The sequence below is a fragment of the Pongo pygmaeus genome, chromosome 13 (assembly GCF_028885625.2).
Source record: "Pongo pygmaeus isolate AG05252 chromosome 13, NHGRI_mPonPyg2-v2.0_pri, whole genome shotgun sequence".
Taxonomy (NCBI): domain Eukaryota; kingdom Metazoa; phylum Chordata; class Mammalia; order Primates; family Hominidae; genus Pongo; species Pongo pygmaeus.
Window position 1 is genome coordinate 30,384,875 of NC_072386.2, and position 17,996 is coordinate 30,402,870.

General features: G+C 36.9%; 1 protein-coding gene across 3 annotated transcripts in view; it reads right to left on the minus strand.

Annotated features, from left to right (window-relative positions):
- The window catches only part of IFT74 (intraflagellar transport 74), a 118,557-nt gene that overhangs the window by 83,878 nt on the left and 16,683 nt on the right, over positions 1–17,996 (minus strand). For all 3 annotated transcript variants that reach the window (XM_063650477.1, XM_054502251.2, XM_054502253.2), the window contains 2 exons: positions 4,247–4,382; positions 1,946–1,994 (listed from right to left, as the gene is read on the minus strand). In XM_063650477.1, coding sequence (XP_063506547.1) covers positions 1,946–1,994; positions 4,247–4,382 — 185 coding nt within the window. The remainder of the gene's footprint in view (positions 1–1,945; positions 1,995–4,246; positions 4,383–17,996) is intronic.

Here is a 17,996-nt window from a genome sequence, read left to right on the forward strand (position 1 = left end):
CACTTGAACCCGGGAGGCGGAGGTTGCAGTGCCAGAGATCAGGCCATTGCACTCCAACCTGGGCAACAAGAACAAAACTCTGTCTCAAAAAATAATAATAATAATACAAAAATTAGCCAAGTGTGGTGGCAGGCACCTGTAATCCCAGCTACTCGCAGATTACAGGCACGAGGCTGAGGCAAGAGAATCACTTGAATCCGGGGGGCAGAAGTTGCAGTGACAAGAGATCCCATCATTGCACTCCAGCTTGGGTGACAAGCAAAACTCCATCCCAAAAAAAAAAAAAAAGCTTATGAATTAATTAAAATTAGGCCACATTGGTAGCAACTGACCAAATACATACTCATGTAAAACTTACTGATTAATATAACATAAATAAGTATACATATTTTCCCTTTCTTATTAGATGTAGCTGGTAACATTTTAATGATATGAGCAACACATTTCAGATTAATTACTGAAAAAAAACATAAAAGATTATTCTTGGCCAGGCGCGGTGGCTCATGCCTGTAATTTCAGCACTTTGGGAGGCAGAGGCAGGTGCATCACCTGAGGTCAGGAGTTTAAGACCAGCCTGGCCAATATGGTGAAAACCCATCTCCACTAAAAAATACAAAAATTAGCCAGGCATGGTGGCGCACACCTGTAGTCCCAGCTACTCAGGAGGCTGAGGCAGGAGAATAGCTTAAACCCGGAAGGCAAGGGTTGCAGTGAGCTGAGATCACGCCACTGCACTCCAGCCTGGGCGATAGAGTAAGACTCCATCTCAAAAAAAAAAATTATTCTTATCATTAAATGAAAAAAGTGAACTTTTAAAATGCTACAAGGGGTTGGGCGCGGTGGCTCATGCCTGTAATCCCAGCACTTTGGAAGGCCAAGATGGGCGGACCATTTGAAGTCAGGAGCTCGAGACAAGCCTGGCTGACATGGTGAAATGCCACCTCTACTAAAAAACACACACAAAAAATTAGGTGAGCATGCTGGCTCACGCCTGTAATCCCAGCTATTTGGGAAGCTGAGGCAGGAGAATTGCTTAAACCTGGGAGACAGAGGTTGCAGTCAACCGAGATCATGCCACTGCACTCCAGCCTGAGCTACAGAACAAAACTCTGTCTCAAAAAAAAAAAAAAAAAAAAAAAAATGCTATGAGGCCAGGTGTGGTAGTAGCTTATGCCTATAATCCCAGCACTTTGGGAAGCTGAGGCAGGAGGATCACTTGAACCCCGGAGTTCAAGGTTGCAGTGAGCTGTGATCATGCCACTGCACTCCAGCCTGGGCAACAGAGTGAGACTCTGTCTCTAAAATATAAATAAAATAAAATAAGTATGCTATGGTTTGAATGTTTGAGTCCCTCTGAAATTCATATCAAAACTTAATCCCTAATGCAACAGTATTAAGAGGTAGGGACTTTAGGAAGTAATCAGGACATGATGACTCTGCCCTCATGGATGGGATTAGTGCCTTAGAAAAGAGTTGAAGGAAACTAGCTTGGCACCTTTGCCCCTTCCACTCTTCTGCCATGAGGACACCTTGATGGCACCATCTGTGAGAAACAGGTGCCCACCAGACACTGAAGCTGCTGGCACATTGATCTTTGACTTCCGCGTCTCCCGAACAGTAAGAAATAAATTCCTATAAGTTACCCAATCTCAGGTATTTTATTATAGCAGCACAAACAAACTGAGAGAAAATATAGCTCATGTACATGCAAATTCATAAAATTATAAATCTCAGGCTAATTATACTATCACATTTATTTTACAGCATAGCCAAATTAACCAGAAATTGTTAGAATACAAAATAATTTTTAGAAATCAATAGACACCTAATTATCCTAATAAGTGCCATAGCTAAAACTTCATATTAAAGTTATATACTCTATTTTGACAGAAGGTACACAATATTTCGAGTAAAACATACGGATGAAAAGACATGTTTAACATACCTAAGAAGCCCAAGATAGTAAGATTTGTCTAAAATTTGCCTCTGGGGACCTAAAAAAAATGTTTTAAGTGTTAGTGTTCAGTTTGAAAAGCCACCAGAATAGCAAATCCAAAGCACAATCAGAATTACACTCCACAATTCTCAAGACAGTCTTCATGAATGCCCCAATGAATCAAGAAAAATCACTGAAACTGAAAAGAGAACTAATATCTTAGAATCATGACATAAGGGAAGCTTCAATTAAAACTACGAAGATGGGACTAGAGGTGGGGCTGTTAAGACAGTAGACTCTACAGAACAGGACGATGGAATGAAAATTGAGTCTAAGGGAATCTGGAACAGAGCTGTCCGAAGTAACTTTCTGCAGTGACAGAAATATTCTAAATTAACACTGTCCAGTAAAGTGGACAGAGGGACTACAGAGCACTTAAAATTTGGCTGGTGCTACTGGGGAACTAATTTAAATTTCTGACTACTGGCTGTCATACTGGACACTGTAGACATTCCTCAATGTGAGAAAGTGACTATGATTTTTTATCATTTGTCTCAGAGACTTTTAAGAAATGGTCTTACATTTCAGTAGAACTAAGGAATTATTCCTGGCCGGGCACGGTGGCTCACACCTGTAATCCCAGCACTTTGGGTGGCTGAGGTGGGAGGATCACTTGAGGTCAGAAGTTCAAGACCAGCCTGGCCAATATGGTAAAGCCCCATCTCTACTAAAAATACAAAAAAATTAGCTGGGCATTGTGGCGTGTGCCTGTAATCTCAGCTACTCAGGAGGCTGAGGCAGGAGAATTGCTTGAACCCGGGAGGCGGAGGTTGCAGTGAGCCAAGATCGCGCCACTGCACTCCAGCCTGGGCGACAGAGAAAGACCCCATCTCAAAAAAAAAAAAAAAAAAAAGAAAAGAAAGTGTTCCTAGGTTAAATGTCTCAAACCTTGTAAGAGATGAAGTGTCCTGCAAAGTATAAGAGGTAAAACTAGGTGTATTAACTACAAGGTCTATGCTGAGAAGTAGAGGTAATATCTTATTATACTGGGAAATGGGGCACTAGAGAAGGTAAGAATGAAAGTCACAGTAGACAGTTGTGTGTAGTGGTCATGTTCCGAATTCTTTCTTAAAAGGCTTTGAAGTATACTTGTAGAGACTAACAATCTTAAATTATATTGGTTCTGTTTTGAAGGATAAATTAATACAGAAATAAACCTTTGATAAATTTACTATAGAATTTTAATGTTTTTACCCTTGATGTTTTAAAATAATATTAAACATATAAATATTTCTGTGCATCCACTTTCAAAAGGCTAGTTAAATGACTATGTAATTTTGAAATATTTTTTCATGGTACTGATAATCATTAAGCAAACATTTCTAAATAATCAATTCATTTTTAATATTTAGTGATTTAGATGTTATTAGAATGTAGATGAAAAAATTTAAGTATCTTGAAAGGGATGATAAACTGTATTACAGAAAGTAGCGTGTATGACATAATTAATTTTGTACTAGCAGTGTATCTTCATTCCTGATAGATCATCTGTCAAAAATACAGAAAACAAAAATCTCTGAAACAGTTCACCACAGGCTACTGACCACTGCCTATGATAAAAAGAAAAAAAAAAGGAGTTTACCATACTTTGGTTTATATATACCACAGATCTAAATTTTAAACTCTTAATATATAGTGTATTCTTATGCTTCTCTAAATACATATGCAGAAGCATAATGACAGATTTAATATAAATCTATGTGTTAGCCTCATTTCCTTACATAAGTATTAGAACAGATGCTAATTATCAGAAAAAAAGAAACATTTCTTGACTCACTTCTCATAAATACACAAGTATTTTAAGTGTCATTTTAATATAGAAACTATCCAAACTATTTCAGAGTATTTGTATATAGTACCAAAAATCTAATTTTCAATCTTGAACTTTTCTCCAAGATTATTTCAAAGTTCTTCAAGTTGTACTACAGCTCATGTCAGAAAAATGAAGACTGAAATAGCTCACATCTGTATATAGCTTTCTAATTCAAACTGTATTGTCATATTCACTCTGTTGTTTAACCATCACAATAATTTTGTGAATCAAAGAATAATGATTAGATGCCATAATTCTGATTACATGCCATAATTACATGTAATAATTCTTACATGCTATAATCCTGATTTAATAAAATGGTACTGTAATATTTACTGTTCAAAATATACTCAACTTTTACTTTTTTTAATTGTTCACAATTATTTATTTCTTACAAAACACAGGCCCAAGTGTGATACTTATCTTAAAATAGGTACCTTTCGTCCCAGTTTTCATTCCAGTCAAACCTTGTTGTGTTACAGGGCGATGGGCAACTTTGATTTGAGAAGACAGAACTCCACCAGTCCCTATGGGACAACCACGAGAACCTGGTCTTGCTGTCCCAGGTGGCAACTAAATGACAAACAAGATTTCATTTTTAGTAAACCGGAAAAAACACTGTACATCTGCTATTGTAAAACTGCAAAGACAATTTTTTAAAAAAACAAAATTCTACTTGATTTGTAAAAATGTCCTTATTTTTTAAATGTCTGAATTATTAAATACTGTTGTTCAATTTATTAACATATTTCTTTAACATTTAATGTTCTATGACTATTTAAAAATACATTTCAGGAAAATTTTAAATTCTATATGTAGACATTATTTATAATACCTCAAAACTGGAAAGGAGTTAAATGTCCACAGTAGAAAATGGTTAAATAAGCTGCAGTATATAAAAACGGCAGTTTAAGTTGGGTGCGGTGGCTCACGCCTGTAATCCCAGCACTTTGTGAGGCCAAGGCAGGTGGATAATGTGAGGTCAGGAGTTCAAAACCAGCCTGGACAACATGGCAAAACCCCATCGCTACTAAAAATACAAAAGTTATCCAGGTGTGGTAGCACTCGTCTGTAATCCCAGCTACTTGAGAGGCTGAGCCATGAGAATCGCTTGAATCGGGGAGGTCAAGGCTGCAGTGAGCCGAGATCATGCCACTGCACTCTAGCTTGGGCGACAGAGTGAGACTCAGTCTCAAAATAAGTAAATAAAATAAAAATTAAAAGGCAGTTTACAAGATAGTATTTATAATTCCGTTTTTGTTTGTTTTAGAGACAAGGGCTCACTATGTTACTCAGGCTGGTCTTCAACTACCAGCCTAAAGAGATCCTTCTGCCTCAGCTATCCAAGTAGCTGGGATTACAGGTGAGAATCACTGTGCCCGGTTCATAACTCTACTTTTTTAAAACAAAAAAAAGCTGGAAGTTTGGGCATGGTGGCAGGCACCAACAGTCCCAGCTACTTGGCAATCTGAGATGAGAGGATTGTTTAAAACCCAGGAGTTCGAGGCCAGCCTGGAGAACATAAAGAGACCGCCTTTTAAAAAAACAAACAATAAAGACAAAAATAAAAATGTTAAAAACTATATGAAAAAATAGTAATGATGATCGATAACGATATTATAGTTGATTTTTATTTTCTCCTTTATAGAATTTGGTATTTTCAGCCTTATTGCAAGGAGTATATATTACCTTTAAAAATCAGGAAAAAATAAAAAAACTTTAATCTTGTAAAAACAAATGGATATAAATCCATCCTAAGATGACCAAGTAAGTACTAAAGGGCTTACATTGTTAAACAAGCATTCATATTATTACTCAACATGATTCTCTACTTCAGGTATGCAAAATCCAACATAACACTATATGACCTCAGGAAAGTCCAAAAGACTCCCTTTATGTCATTTCATATAATACATACAGGCATAAGAAGATATAAAAGATGTGAGATATGGCAAGGTTTTTCTCTTCAAACAGCCTGCTCAGCTACTTATTCTGTAATTCCCCCTTGCCTTTCTTCTCCTTTTTTCTTCTTTCTGATTTTACTACATGCCCAGGCATGCCACAGCCCCAGCTCACATTCCTTTCCTTATTTAGGAAAAGACTGGCTCTCTAGTCCTCTGTAGATGACCCCTTCCTCCTCTCCCCTCTCTCCCATGATGCGCCCACCTTATCTAAGAAAGCTTAAATGTTTAGCCAATTGGGTCTAGTTTAGATTGTGCAGTCCGACCCCAGCCAATGGGAAAAGGGCACAAGGGCAGGAGTCGCATTAGGAATAAAAGCTTCTACTCTACTTTCTTCAGTGTGCTCTCGTGACAAGCAGCCCTGTGAGAAGCACCCTACTGCGCAAAAGTAAATTTGCTTTGCTGAGAAATCCTTTGTTTGAGTACTCATCTTTCTTTACGACTCCAAGCTTTATTTCTAACAATTCTGGGGGCTTGTCCAGGATTCCCATTCTCCTTCAAGAAGAGGTCTTCAGTCACCCCACCCAGGAGGAGACGTGGCCCACCGTCCCGTTGCAGTGGCCTCAGGGACGGGAGACTGAGACCCACCCATTGTGACAAACAAATCCAAGCTCTCAGCAACAGGGAAAGGAGAGGCTTACAACACTGTGGCGACCAAGTAACTCTGTGTACAGACCAAGGTGAAAAACGGTACAAGAGCAACAAAGTATTTCCTAGGTGGTCAGGGTATCTTGGAGGATAAAAGTGTGTGTAGATGATGTTAACACTACTGCTGTGTGGATTGACTGGGTCCTAACTGCGCGGTCCCATGGTCACCTCATGTGGCAGATCCTGCCATTTCCCACAAGGGAAGCAGCCAGAGTGGAAAAAGCGAAAGAAGGGTGCAAGGAGCCTCCAACAGGTGGGGCTAAAGGACAGGCAAGAAATCTCTAATACGAGGGACTGAGCTTTAACAATCCCTATGGAAATCGATAGGCAAGAAATCTCTAATATGAGGGATTGAGCCTCAGAACCTCAGTGAGCTTCTGAAAGGAGGGAGGGCGAGAAATCTCTAGTAGGAGAGGTTGAGAAGCTCCAGGGAAAGGCCTATTTCAGTTAGACACCATCCCAAACCTCCAAGACGGGAAATGTTTCACGTAAGACAGGAAAAATAAAGAGCCAAGCGCGTGATGAAATTCCTCCTGATAGTCCCTTGGGACTTATGTTAAAATATTGGAAAGATAATGAAAGAACTAAACATAAAAGAAAACAGCAAATGATAAAATATTGTTGTTTTATTTGGACTGAAGGCCCATCCTCAAACCCTCAGTTTTCCGGCCAAAATTTGCTTCCAATGAAGAGTGGATTTGTCAGCTCTTAATTGAACATGTTAATGACAAAAGCCCTGTCTCCCAAAAGGAAACAGACTATGCTCTTTGTTGGAGGCAAGAACCTGTCCTCCTTTACCCTTTAAAAACCACAGGGAACAAGCCAGAAACCAACTCCTCTAACAGAGAAAGAGTCCCTGTTCCTAAACAACCCATACCCACCAACGCATGGGATCCTCTGGATCATCTTCCTCTGCTCAGTGCCCCTGACCCTCCCTCTCAGGCAGCTGCTGCCGCCTCAGGTCTCATTCCAGATCCTTTCCCTGCTCACATTATTCCTCCTCCTTATAACCCTGACTTTGGGAATTATCATCCCATGAGCCTGTGCCCTCCCAGCCTATTAAGTACCCCTCCCTGAAAGGACTTCAATGTGAGATAGAACAATGTAAAAAGGATATCCAAAATTTCCCATTTCCCTCCACACCTAAGGAGTCAGCCCCGACTCTCTTCCCCTTAAAAGAGGTGCCACAAGGAGGGGGAGCCATTGGCTTTGTAAATATTCCCTTGACCAGTTCAGACGTGTGAAGTTTGAAAAAAGAGCTTAAGCTCCTGTTGGATGACCCTTATGGGGTGGCTGATCAAGTTGATCAATTCTTAGGACCTCAGTTATATACCTGGGTCGAGTTAATGTCCATCTCAGGCATCCTCTTTTTGGAGGAGAAAAAAAGCATAACTGTAAGGCTGCTATGGCAATTTGGAAATGTGAATACTCTCCTGGTCAGAATGTCCCTACCGCGGACCAAAAATTTCCCACTTAAGACCTCAGGTGGGACAATAATAATGCAGCTCACCAGGAAAACATGGAAGATCTAAGGGAAATGATAATAAAAGGAATTAAGGAATCAATACCCCAAACTCAAAACCTCTCTAAAGCATTTGATATACAACAACAAAAAAAGATGAGGGGCCTATAAAATTCTTAGGCTAAAGGAGCAAATGAAACAGTATGTAGGCCTAAATTTGGAAGACCCCCTTGGGCCGGGAATGTTTAAGCTCCATTTTGTCACTAAGAATTGACCAGATATTTCAAAAAAGTTACAAAAATTAGAAAATTGGGAAGACCGACCGCTAAGTAAACTTTTTAGGAAAGCTCAAAAAGTGTATGTAAGGAGAGACGAAGAAAAGCAAAAACAAAGAGCAAAACTCGTGCTATCCACCTTTTAACAGGTGGCTCCAAACCCATATGCTTCTCAACAAGGCTTCCAGGGAGCCAAGAACTATAAAGGATCCAAACCCCCGTTCAAAGGAACCAAGCTTCCAATTAGAGGACCTGGGCCTTCATTTCCTAGGCCCTCTAAAGAGTGTGGAGGAGCAAAGTCAAAGAATCCCAGAATTGCAAGGGAGGAAGGACAAGATATGTTACAAATGTGGAACAGGCCACTTCAAGAGACAATGTCCCAAATTAAAAAGGGAAAAAGAAGTCCTTCCACTCATGACTTTCAAGGAAGAATAGGAGAGTCAGGGGCTCTGTCTCTTTTAATTTGAGTCCCACCAGGAGCTCTTGATAAATTTAGAGGTGGAACCTATATGTGAACTTATCACCTTTTTAATTGATTCAGGAGTGTCTCACTCCTCTGTTTGTCTCACTCCATCTAATCTTGCTGGCTCTTCAGAAAAACTGGGGTAAAAGGAGAAGGAGAAGGATTTAAGGCAAAAATCTTAGAAAATACAAAAGTCAAACATCAAGATCTATTAACTCATATTCAATTTTTGTTGATCCCTGAGGTGGGAACTAATCTATCAGAAAAAGTCTTAACGCTAAAATTAGGCATAGGCCTTCAAGCTGGCCCTAAGGGATTCCTCACCTCATTAAATCTACTCACCACTGTAGATGAAAAATACATTCATCCTGATGTCTGGTCAAGAGAAGGGAATCGAGAAAAACTTCAAGTTCCCCCAATACACATCAAACTAAAAACTCCTGGGGACATAGTAAGGAGAAAGCAATACCCCATTCCCTTCGAAGGCAGGATAGAGTTAAAGCCTGTAATTGAGAGTCTCATTAAAGATGGACTCCTTAAAACCTGTATGTCTCTCTATAATACCCCAATCCTGCCTGTCAAGAAATCAGATGGGTCATACTGATTAGCACAAGACCTCAGAGCTATTAACCAGATAGTCCAGACCACTCAACCTGTTGTCCCCAACCCTTACACCACTTTCAGCCAAATTCCTTATGATCATCAGTGGTTCACAGTAATAGATTTGAAGGATGCTTTCTGGGCATGCCCCTTGGCTGAGGATAGCCGAGACATATTTGCCTTTGAGTGAGAAGATCCCCATTCAGAGCGAAAACAACAATATTGATGGACAGTCTTACCCCAAGGGTTTACAGACTCCCCTAACCTCTTTGGTCAAATTCTAGAACAAGTATCAGAAAAAGTTGTTGTCCCAAAGCAAATATGCCTGCTTCAGCATGTGGATGATATTCTCATATCTGGTGAAGATATAAAAAAAGTGGGTGACTTCTCTATACATATTCTTAACCACCAACAGTTTGAGGGGTTATGGGTCTCAAAAGGAAAGCTTCAATATACAGAGCCCGAAGTTAAATATTTAAGCCACCTAATAAGTGCAGGTAAGCAAAGAATAGGGCCCAAATGGATTGAGTGAATTGTGTCCTTACCCCTGCCTCAAACTGAGCAAGAACCAAAAAAACTTTTAGGATTAATTGGATATTGCCGTGTATGGATTGACTTATACTCACTAAAAAGTAAATTTTTGTATGAAAAACTTACCCAGTGGAAGCCTGACCATCTCTTGTGGACTTCCAATAAAATCCATCAGATTAAAGAGCTGAAAGAGATGCTCATAACTGCCCCTGTTCTAGCCCTACCTTCCCTAGAAAAGCCATTTCACCTTTTTGTTAATGTGAATAATGGGGTAGCTTTAGAAGTGCTTACCCAAGAGCATGGAGGTAACCGGCAGCCCGTGGCCTTTCTGTCAAAAGTTATAGACCCAGTCACCTGTGGATGGCCTCAATGCATCCAGTCCATTGCAGCTACAGCAGTATTGGTTGAAGAAAGTAAAAAGTTAACCTTCGGAGGAAAACTGACAGTAAGCACAACACCAAGTTAGAACTATCTTAAACCAAGAAATAGAGAGGTGAATCACTGACTCAAGAATTTTAAAGTATAAGACCATTCTGTTAAAAAAAAGATGATTTAACATTAACTACTGATAATTCACTCAACCTAGCTGGTTTCTTAACAGGGGATCTAAACCTAAAAAGGGAGCACACATGTTTAGATCTAATTGATTACCATACAAAGGTCCAGCCAGACTTAAGAGAAACTCCCTTCAAGACAGGGCGACACTTATTTATAGATGGGTCCTCCCGGGTAATTGAAGAGAAAAGACATAATGGGTATTCAGTAATTGATGGAAAAACTCTTGAGGAAGTAGAGTCAGGAAGATTGCCCAATAATTGGTCTGCCCAAACTTGTAAACTATTGGCACTCAGCCAAGCTTTGAAACATTTACAGAACCAAGAAGGAACTATCTATACTGATTCTAAGTACGCCTTTGGAGTGGCTCATACATTAAAAAAAAAATTGGACTGAGAATGGTCTTAATAGTAAAGGCCAAGACTTGGTCCAAAAAGAACTAATTGTCCATGTCTTAAACAATCTCCAGTTGCCAGAAGAGATAGCTATTGTACATGTCCCAGGGCATCAAAATGACTTTTCCTTCCCAAGTCAAGGAAATAACCTTGCAGATCAAATAGCCAAACAAGTTGCCATTTCTTCTGAAACACCTGTCTTTCACTTAATTCCTTGCCTTCCCTCTCCTACCACAGTCCCCATTTTCTCTTCCACTGAAAAAGAAAAATTAATAAAAATAGGAGCTAAAGAAAACACAGAAGGAAAATGGATATTACCGGATCAAAGAGAGATGTTATCCAAACCTCTCATGAGGGAGGTCTTCTCTCAAGTACATCAAGGAGCCCACTGGAGACCCCAAGCTATGTGCGATGTGGTTTTCAGAGTTTATGAGTGTATCAGAATTCATACCCTAGCCAAACAGGTCACAGACAGTTGCTTAATATATAAAAAAACCTAATAAGCAAGCTCTAAGAAAATCACTCCTCAGGGGAAGAGATCCAGGGCTAAGACCATTCCAAAGTGTTCAAATTAACTACACTAAAATGCCCCCAGTCGGTTGCCTGAAGTATTTATTGATAATAGTAAATCACTTTACTCACTGTGTAGAGACTATCTCCTTCTCAAGCGCAACTGCTAGTAATGCAGTTATAAAGGCATTAATTGAAAACATCATACCCAGGTTTAGACTAATAGAAAACATTGATTCAGACAAGGAACCCATTTCATGGCACATGTCATTAGAGAGTTAGCACAGGTGCTAGACATAAAATGGGAATACCACATCCCTTGGCATCCATCCTCTTCAGGAAGAGTAGAAAGAATGAACCAAACCCTAAAACGTCACCAGACCAAATTAGTCCTAGAAACCCAGTTACCCTGGATTAAATGTCTCCCCATTGCCTTGTTAAGAGTCACAACTGCCCCTTGAAAAGATGTCAGTTTATCCCCTTATGAATTACTTGGGAATTATTTTGAGCATAGGGGCCAGGAAGAGTACTAATTCCAGAGAATGTGTTGGACACAGGAAGACTGCCAACTATAAATTCAAATGAAATGAGTTAAGGGTTAACCCGAGTGATCTTTACAAGAGAATGTTAAATCTCTTCCTGGTAAATTTTCTGAATAATTTCTTCTTTGGCTTTATGCAAGCATAACTGTGAGACCTACTCAACTAATTATGCTACTTTTTGTTTTCCATTCACCAGGTGAAAGTATAAAGAACATATAAATTAAAACCGTACACATTAAAAATAATGAAGTGGATGTATATTTATTCACTTGGCAACATATTCATAATATATTGCTGAAAGAAATAGATGAGCAAAATAACAATGTATACAGTACTATCTTGATTTTGGAACAGACCAAAGTCATACAAACTGTGTATGTATGTGTGTGTGTTTATAAATACATTAAAAAGTCTAGAAGATACTGTTGACAGTGGTTATACCTACAATAGGAAGGAACTCTGATACTTCTCCATTGTTTGTATGTTTTACAACAAGCATTACTATTTTCAAAAATGCAAACATTAAATAGGTGAAGTCACTGCAAGGAAAAAGTCACTTTTGCAATGCCCTCACCACAGCATATAATCAGAATGTCTGAAGTCAATGTGAAGGAAAGAATTTTACAATTAATAAGAGAAAAGTATCTAGTCACCTATAAAGACAATCCTATCAGAATAAAAGCAGACCTTTCAGTGGAAATTAAAAAAAAACAACAACAAATAAAAAAGAGAATAGGATGTCATTTTCGAAATGCTAAGGAAAAAACCAAACACCAACAACAAAAAAACTGTCAGCCACGAATTTTATATCCTGACAGAATAAGATTCATAAATGAAGGAGAAATAAAGTATTTCCAGGACAAGCAAATGCTGAGGGAATGTGTCACCACTAGGCCATTCCTACAGTAAATGTTCAAAGGGGTCTTCAACATAGAAATTAAAGCTGGATATACAGTATCACAAAAACACATAAAAATATTAAACTCACAGTTCTTATAAAACAATCACAAAGGGAGAGGACAAAATAATCAAATGCCAACATGAAAGAATTTCATCAAAACATAAAGATAAAAAGACAGAGAAAAAGAAAGAAACAAATAATTTACACAACTTAAAAATGACAGGAACAAAGCTTCACATATCATTATTAACTGTGAATGTAATGTAAATGAATTGAATTATTCACTTAAAAGATACATATTAGCAGAAGATTTTAAAAAAACAACAACAACATAATCCAACTATATCCTGCCTATGAGAAACATATCTAGCCCTAAAAGACACACGTAGGCTAAAAATAAAAGAGTGGGAAAAGGTATTCTACACTACCAAAAGCAAGCAAGAGTAGCTATACATACATCTTCAAATCAAAAACAGTTTTAAAAAAAAAAGACAAGAAGGTCATTATATAATAATAAAGGAATCAATTAAGCAAGAGATACAATAATCCTAAATATATATGTATCTTCTCTGACCATAATGGAATAAAACCACAAATTGATAACAAGAGGAATTTTGGAAACTATACCAACAAATAGAAATATGTTCCTGAATGACCAGTGGGTCAAAGAAGAGATTAAAAAGGAAATTTTTTAAAACTCTTGAAACAAATTACAATGGAAACACAACATATCCAAAACCTATGCAATACAGCAAAAGCAGTACTAAGAGGAAAGTTTATACCTGTAAGTGCCTACATTAAAAAAGTAGAAAAACAAAATAAACAACGTAATAATGCATATTAAAGAATCAGATAAGCATGAGCAAACCAAACACAAAATTCACATTAGAAATTCATAAAGATCACAGTAGAAATAAATGAAACTGAAACAAAAAAATATAAAAGATCAACGAAACACAAAGTTGGTGTTTTGAAAAGATAAACAAAATCAACGAACTTTTAGCCAGACTAATGAAAAAAAGAGGGAAGACTCAAATAAATATAATCAGAAATGAAAAAAAAAAGATATGACAACTGATAACAGAACTCAAAGGATCATTAGAGGCCACTATGAGCAACTCTATGCCAGTAAGTTGGAAAATCTGGAAGAAATGAACAAATGATTAAACACATACAACCAATGGAGACTGAACCATAAAGAAATCCAAAACCTGAACAGACCAATAACAAATAATGAGATCCAAGCCATAATAAAAAGTGTCCCGGCTCGGCGCGGTGGCTCACGCCTGTAATCCCAGCACTTTGGGAGGCCGAGGTAGGTGGATCACGAGGTCAGGAGTTCAAGACTAGCCTGACCAACATGGTGAAACCCAGTCTCTACTAAAAATATAAAAATTAGCCAGATGTGGTAGCGCACGCCTGTAATCCCAGCTACTCGGGAGGCTGAGGCAGGAGAATCGCTTGAACCCGGGAGGCGGAGGTTGCAGTGAGCAGAGATAGCGTCACTGCATTCCAGCCTGGGCGACAGAGTAAGATTACATCTCAAAAAAAAAAAAATTTTTTTTTTTAATTAAAAAAAAGTCTTCCAGCAAAGACAAGCTCAGGACCTGATGACTTCACTGCTGAGTTCCACCAAACATTTAAAAAAGAACTAATACCGATCCTACTAAAACTATTCTGAGAAATAGAAGAGGAGAAAATGCTTTCAAACTCATTCTACAAGACCAGTATTACCCTGATTAAAAAAAAAAAAACAGTGCACATGTACCCTAAAACTTAAAGTATAATAATAATAAAATAAAATAAAACCAGACAAGACATATGAAGAAAACAGAAAACTATAGGCCAATATCCCTGATGAACATTGATGCAAAAATCCTCAACAAAGTACCAGCAAACTGAATTAAACAACACATTAAAAAGATCATTTGTCATGACTCACTGGTATTTACCCCAGGTATGTAAAGATAGTTCAACATGTGCAAATCAATCAATGTGATAGATCATACCAACAGACTGAAAGACAAAAGCCTTCCGTTGATATTGTAAAAGCATTTGATGACATTTAACATCTCCTGATGATAAAAATCCTCAAAAAACCAGGTATAGAAGGAAGATATCTAAATACAATAAAAGCTATATATGACAGATCCACAGCTAGTATCCTATGGAATGAGGAAAAACTGAAAGCCTTTCCTCTAAGATCTAGAACACAACAAGGATGCCCACGTTCACCACTGTTATTCAACATAGTACTGGAATTCCTGGCCAGAGCAATCAGACAACAAAAAGAAATAAAGGGCATCCAAACTGGAAAGGAAGAAGTCAAATTAACTCTGTTTGCAGATGATATGATCTTATATTTGGAAAAACCTAAAGACTCCGCCAAAAAAACTATCCAAACTGATAAATAGTAAATTCAGTAAAACTCAGAAAAATTGCAGGATACAAAAATCAATAGCATTTCTATATGCTAACAGTGAACAATATGAAAAAAAATCAAGAAAGTCGTCCCATTTACAATAGCTACAAATAAAATAAAATACCTAGGAATTAACCCCAGAAGTGAAAGATCTCTACAATGAAAACTATAAAACACTGATGCAATGAACTGAAGAGAACACCAAAAAATAGAAAGATATTCCATGTTCATGGATTGGAAGAATCAACATTGTCAAAATATCCAGAATATCCAAATTAATCTACAAATTCAATGCAATCCTTATCAAAATATCAATGACATTCTTCTCAAAAATAGAAAAAAAAAATCCTAAAATTTATATAGAACCATAAAAGATCTAGGATAGCCAAACCCATCCTGAATTAAAAAAAAAAAAAAAAAAAGAAAAAAAGAAAAAGAAAAGCATACTGGCATAAAAACAGAATAGAGAACCCAGAAATAAATCCATATATCTAGAGTGAACATATTTTTGACAAAGATGCAAGGAACGTACACTGAGGAAATGCCAGTTTCTTCAATAAATGGTACTGGGAGAACTGGATATCCATAGACAAAAGAATGAAACTAGACCCATATCTCTCACCATATACAAGAATCAAATTAAAATGGATTAAAGACCTAAATTAAGACCTCAAACTATGAAACTACTAAAAGAAAACATGGGGGAAATTATCCAGAACATTGGTCTAAGCAAAGATTTCTTAAGTAATATCCCACAAGCAAAGGAAACCAAAGCAAAAATGAACAAATAGAAACACATCAAGTTAAAAAACACCTGCACAGCAAACAATCAACAAAGTGAAGGGACAACCAACATAATAGGAGAAAATATATGAAAACTATCCATCTGACAAGAAATTAATAAACAGAATATATAAGCAGCTCCAACAACTCACTAGCAAAAAACTCTAATAATACAATAAAAAATGGGCAAAAGGTCTGAATAGAAAACTTCTCAAAAGAAGATACACAAACGTCAAACAGGTATATGAAAAGGTGCTCAACATCACTGATCATCAGAGAAATGCAAATCAAAACTACAATGAGATATCATCTCATCCCAGTTAAAATGACTTTTATCCAAAAGAAAGGCAACGGCAAATGCTGACAAATATATAGAGAAAAGGGAACCTTTGTACAGTGTTGGTGGGAATGTAAGTTAGTATAACCACTATGGAGAACAGTATGGAAGTTCCTCAAAAAACTAAAAATAGAACTATCATATGATCCAGCAATCCCACTGCAAAAGGAAAGAAATCATTATTTCAAAAAGATACCTGCATTCCTGTTTATCACACTACTTGCCACAATAGCGAATATATGAAAAAAAACCTGACTGTCCATCAATGGAGACGGAGGGCTATGTAAAGAAAATGTGGTATACATGTATATACATATATATATACACACACACATATACACATATATATATACACATACTATGAAACACTACTCTGCCATAATAAAGAATGAAATCATGTCTTTTGCAGCAATATGGATGGAACCAGAGGCCATGATCCTAAGTGAAACAATTCAGAAAGAGAAAGTCAAATACCGCATGTTCTCACTTATAAGTGGGAGCTAAACAATGGGTACATATGGACATACAGAGTGAGATAATAGACACTAAAGATTACAAAAGATGGGTGGGAGGAAGGTGAGGGTTGCTAAATTACATATTTGGTACAGTGTTCACTATTCAGGTGATGGGTACACTAAAAGCCCACACTTCATCATTACATAACATATGTATGTAAGACAACTGATCTACCCCATAAATACATACAAATTTTAAAATTTTACAAATAAACAAATAGATAACTTGCCTGGCAAATAGTAGGTGGCCAATAAATGTCAGATTCTTTTTATAAATATTTAATTATCAATTTTTACTGGAATAAAAGAAAAAGATACCCTTATTATCCTATGTATGAAGACTTTAGAAAAATTATTTCAGTCTAAGTTGATGACGATGTCCTAATATTATTACCTGAAACTCTAGAAAAAAAAAATCCGAAAACTTTAGGAAAATCTGACTTTAACAAAATTATTCCCTCCAAAAAATGCTGCTCTTCTTATGAGTTAACCATAGGACCCAACATTATCTGTAGTTTGCAGTTAGCCTACTGTAGGAGCTTGAGTATTGGCCCGCTGCACTTTCTCAGTTGAAATCACCTGTGTGAACATCAGATAAATTTATGGACATTTGTGTCTATTCATTTATTTCCATTTCAATTCTATGTATTTATAAATTTATGTTTTCTATGTTAAATTGATATCACTTTTAAACTTTTGTTAAAGTATATTATTTTCTGAAATATCTTGAAAGTAGTTTCTAATGACTATCTAACAGCCTATTATAGGGATATACATACCATTATTTAAGATTCACCTGTTGTAAGTCTTCTAGGTTGTTTCCCAATTTTTACATTATAATGATAATGCAAATGTAATAATTATCTTTACAGGATATCCTTCTGCTTAGAATATCAACTCAAAAACTTCATCTAACTTTTCTTGATATGATGTGTTTCTCTTATTCACTATTTATGACACACTCTCTTATATTAAGCTCTTTAACATTTACTAGAGTTTATCTCCAGGTGCCATGGCAATCGGAATATTGTTTCACTCATTGTCTATAACATATTTTACATTAGAGTATTGTACTTTTTCTTATTTTTGTTGTATTGTTCTACATGACTTTTAGAATAGTTTTATAATATTACCCCTAGCATCAAAAGAAATGTCATGAAATTTTGATTGGACATAAGGCTTGTAGTCTTAATACAGAAAGAACACTTAAAAATTAGTAAAGTTTACCTTTTAATTTTAAGATTCTGATCCTATATATGGTATATATATTATAAATGTTTGTACCAG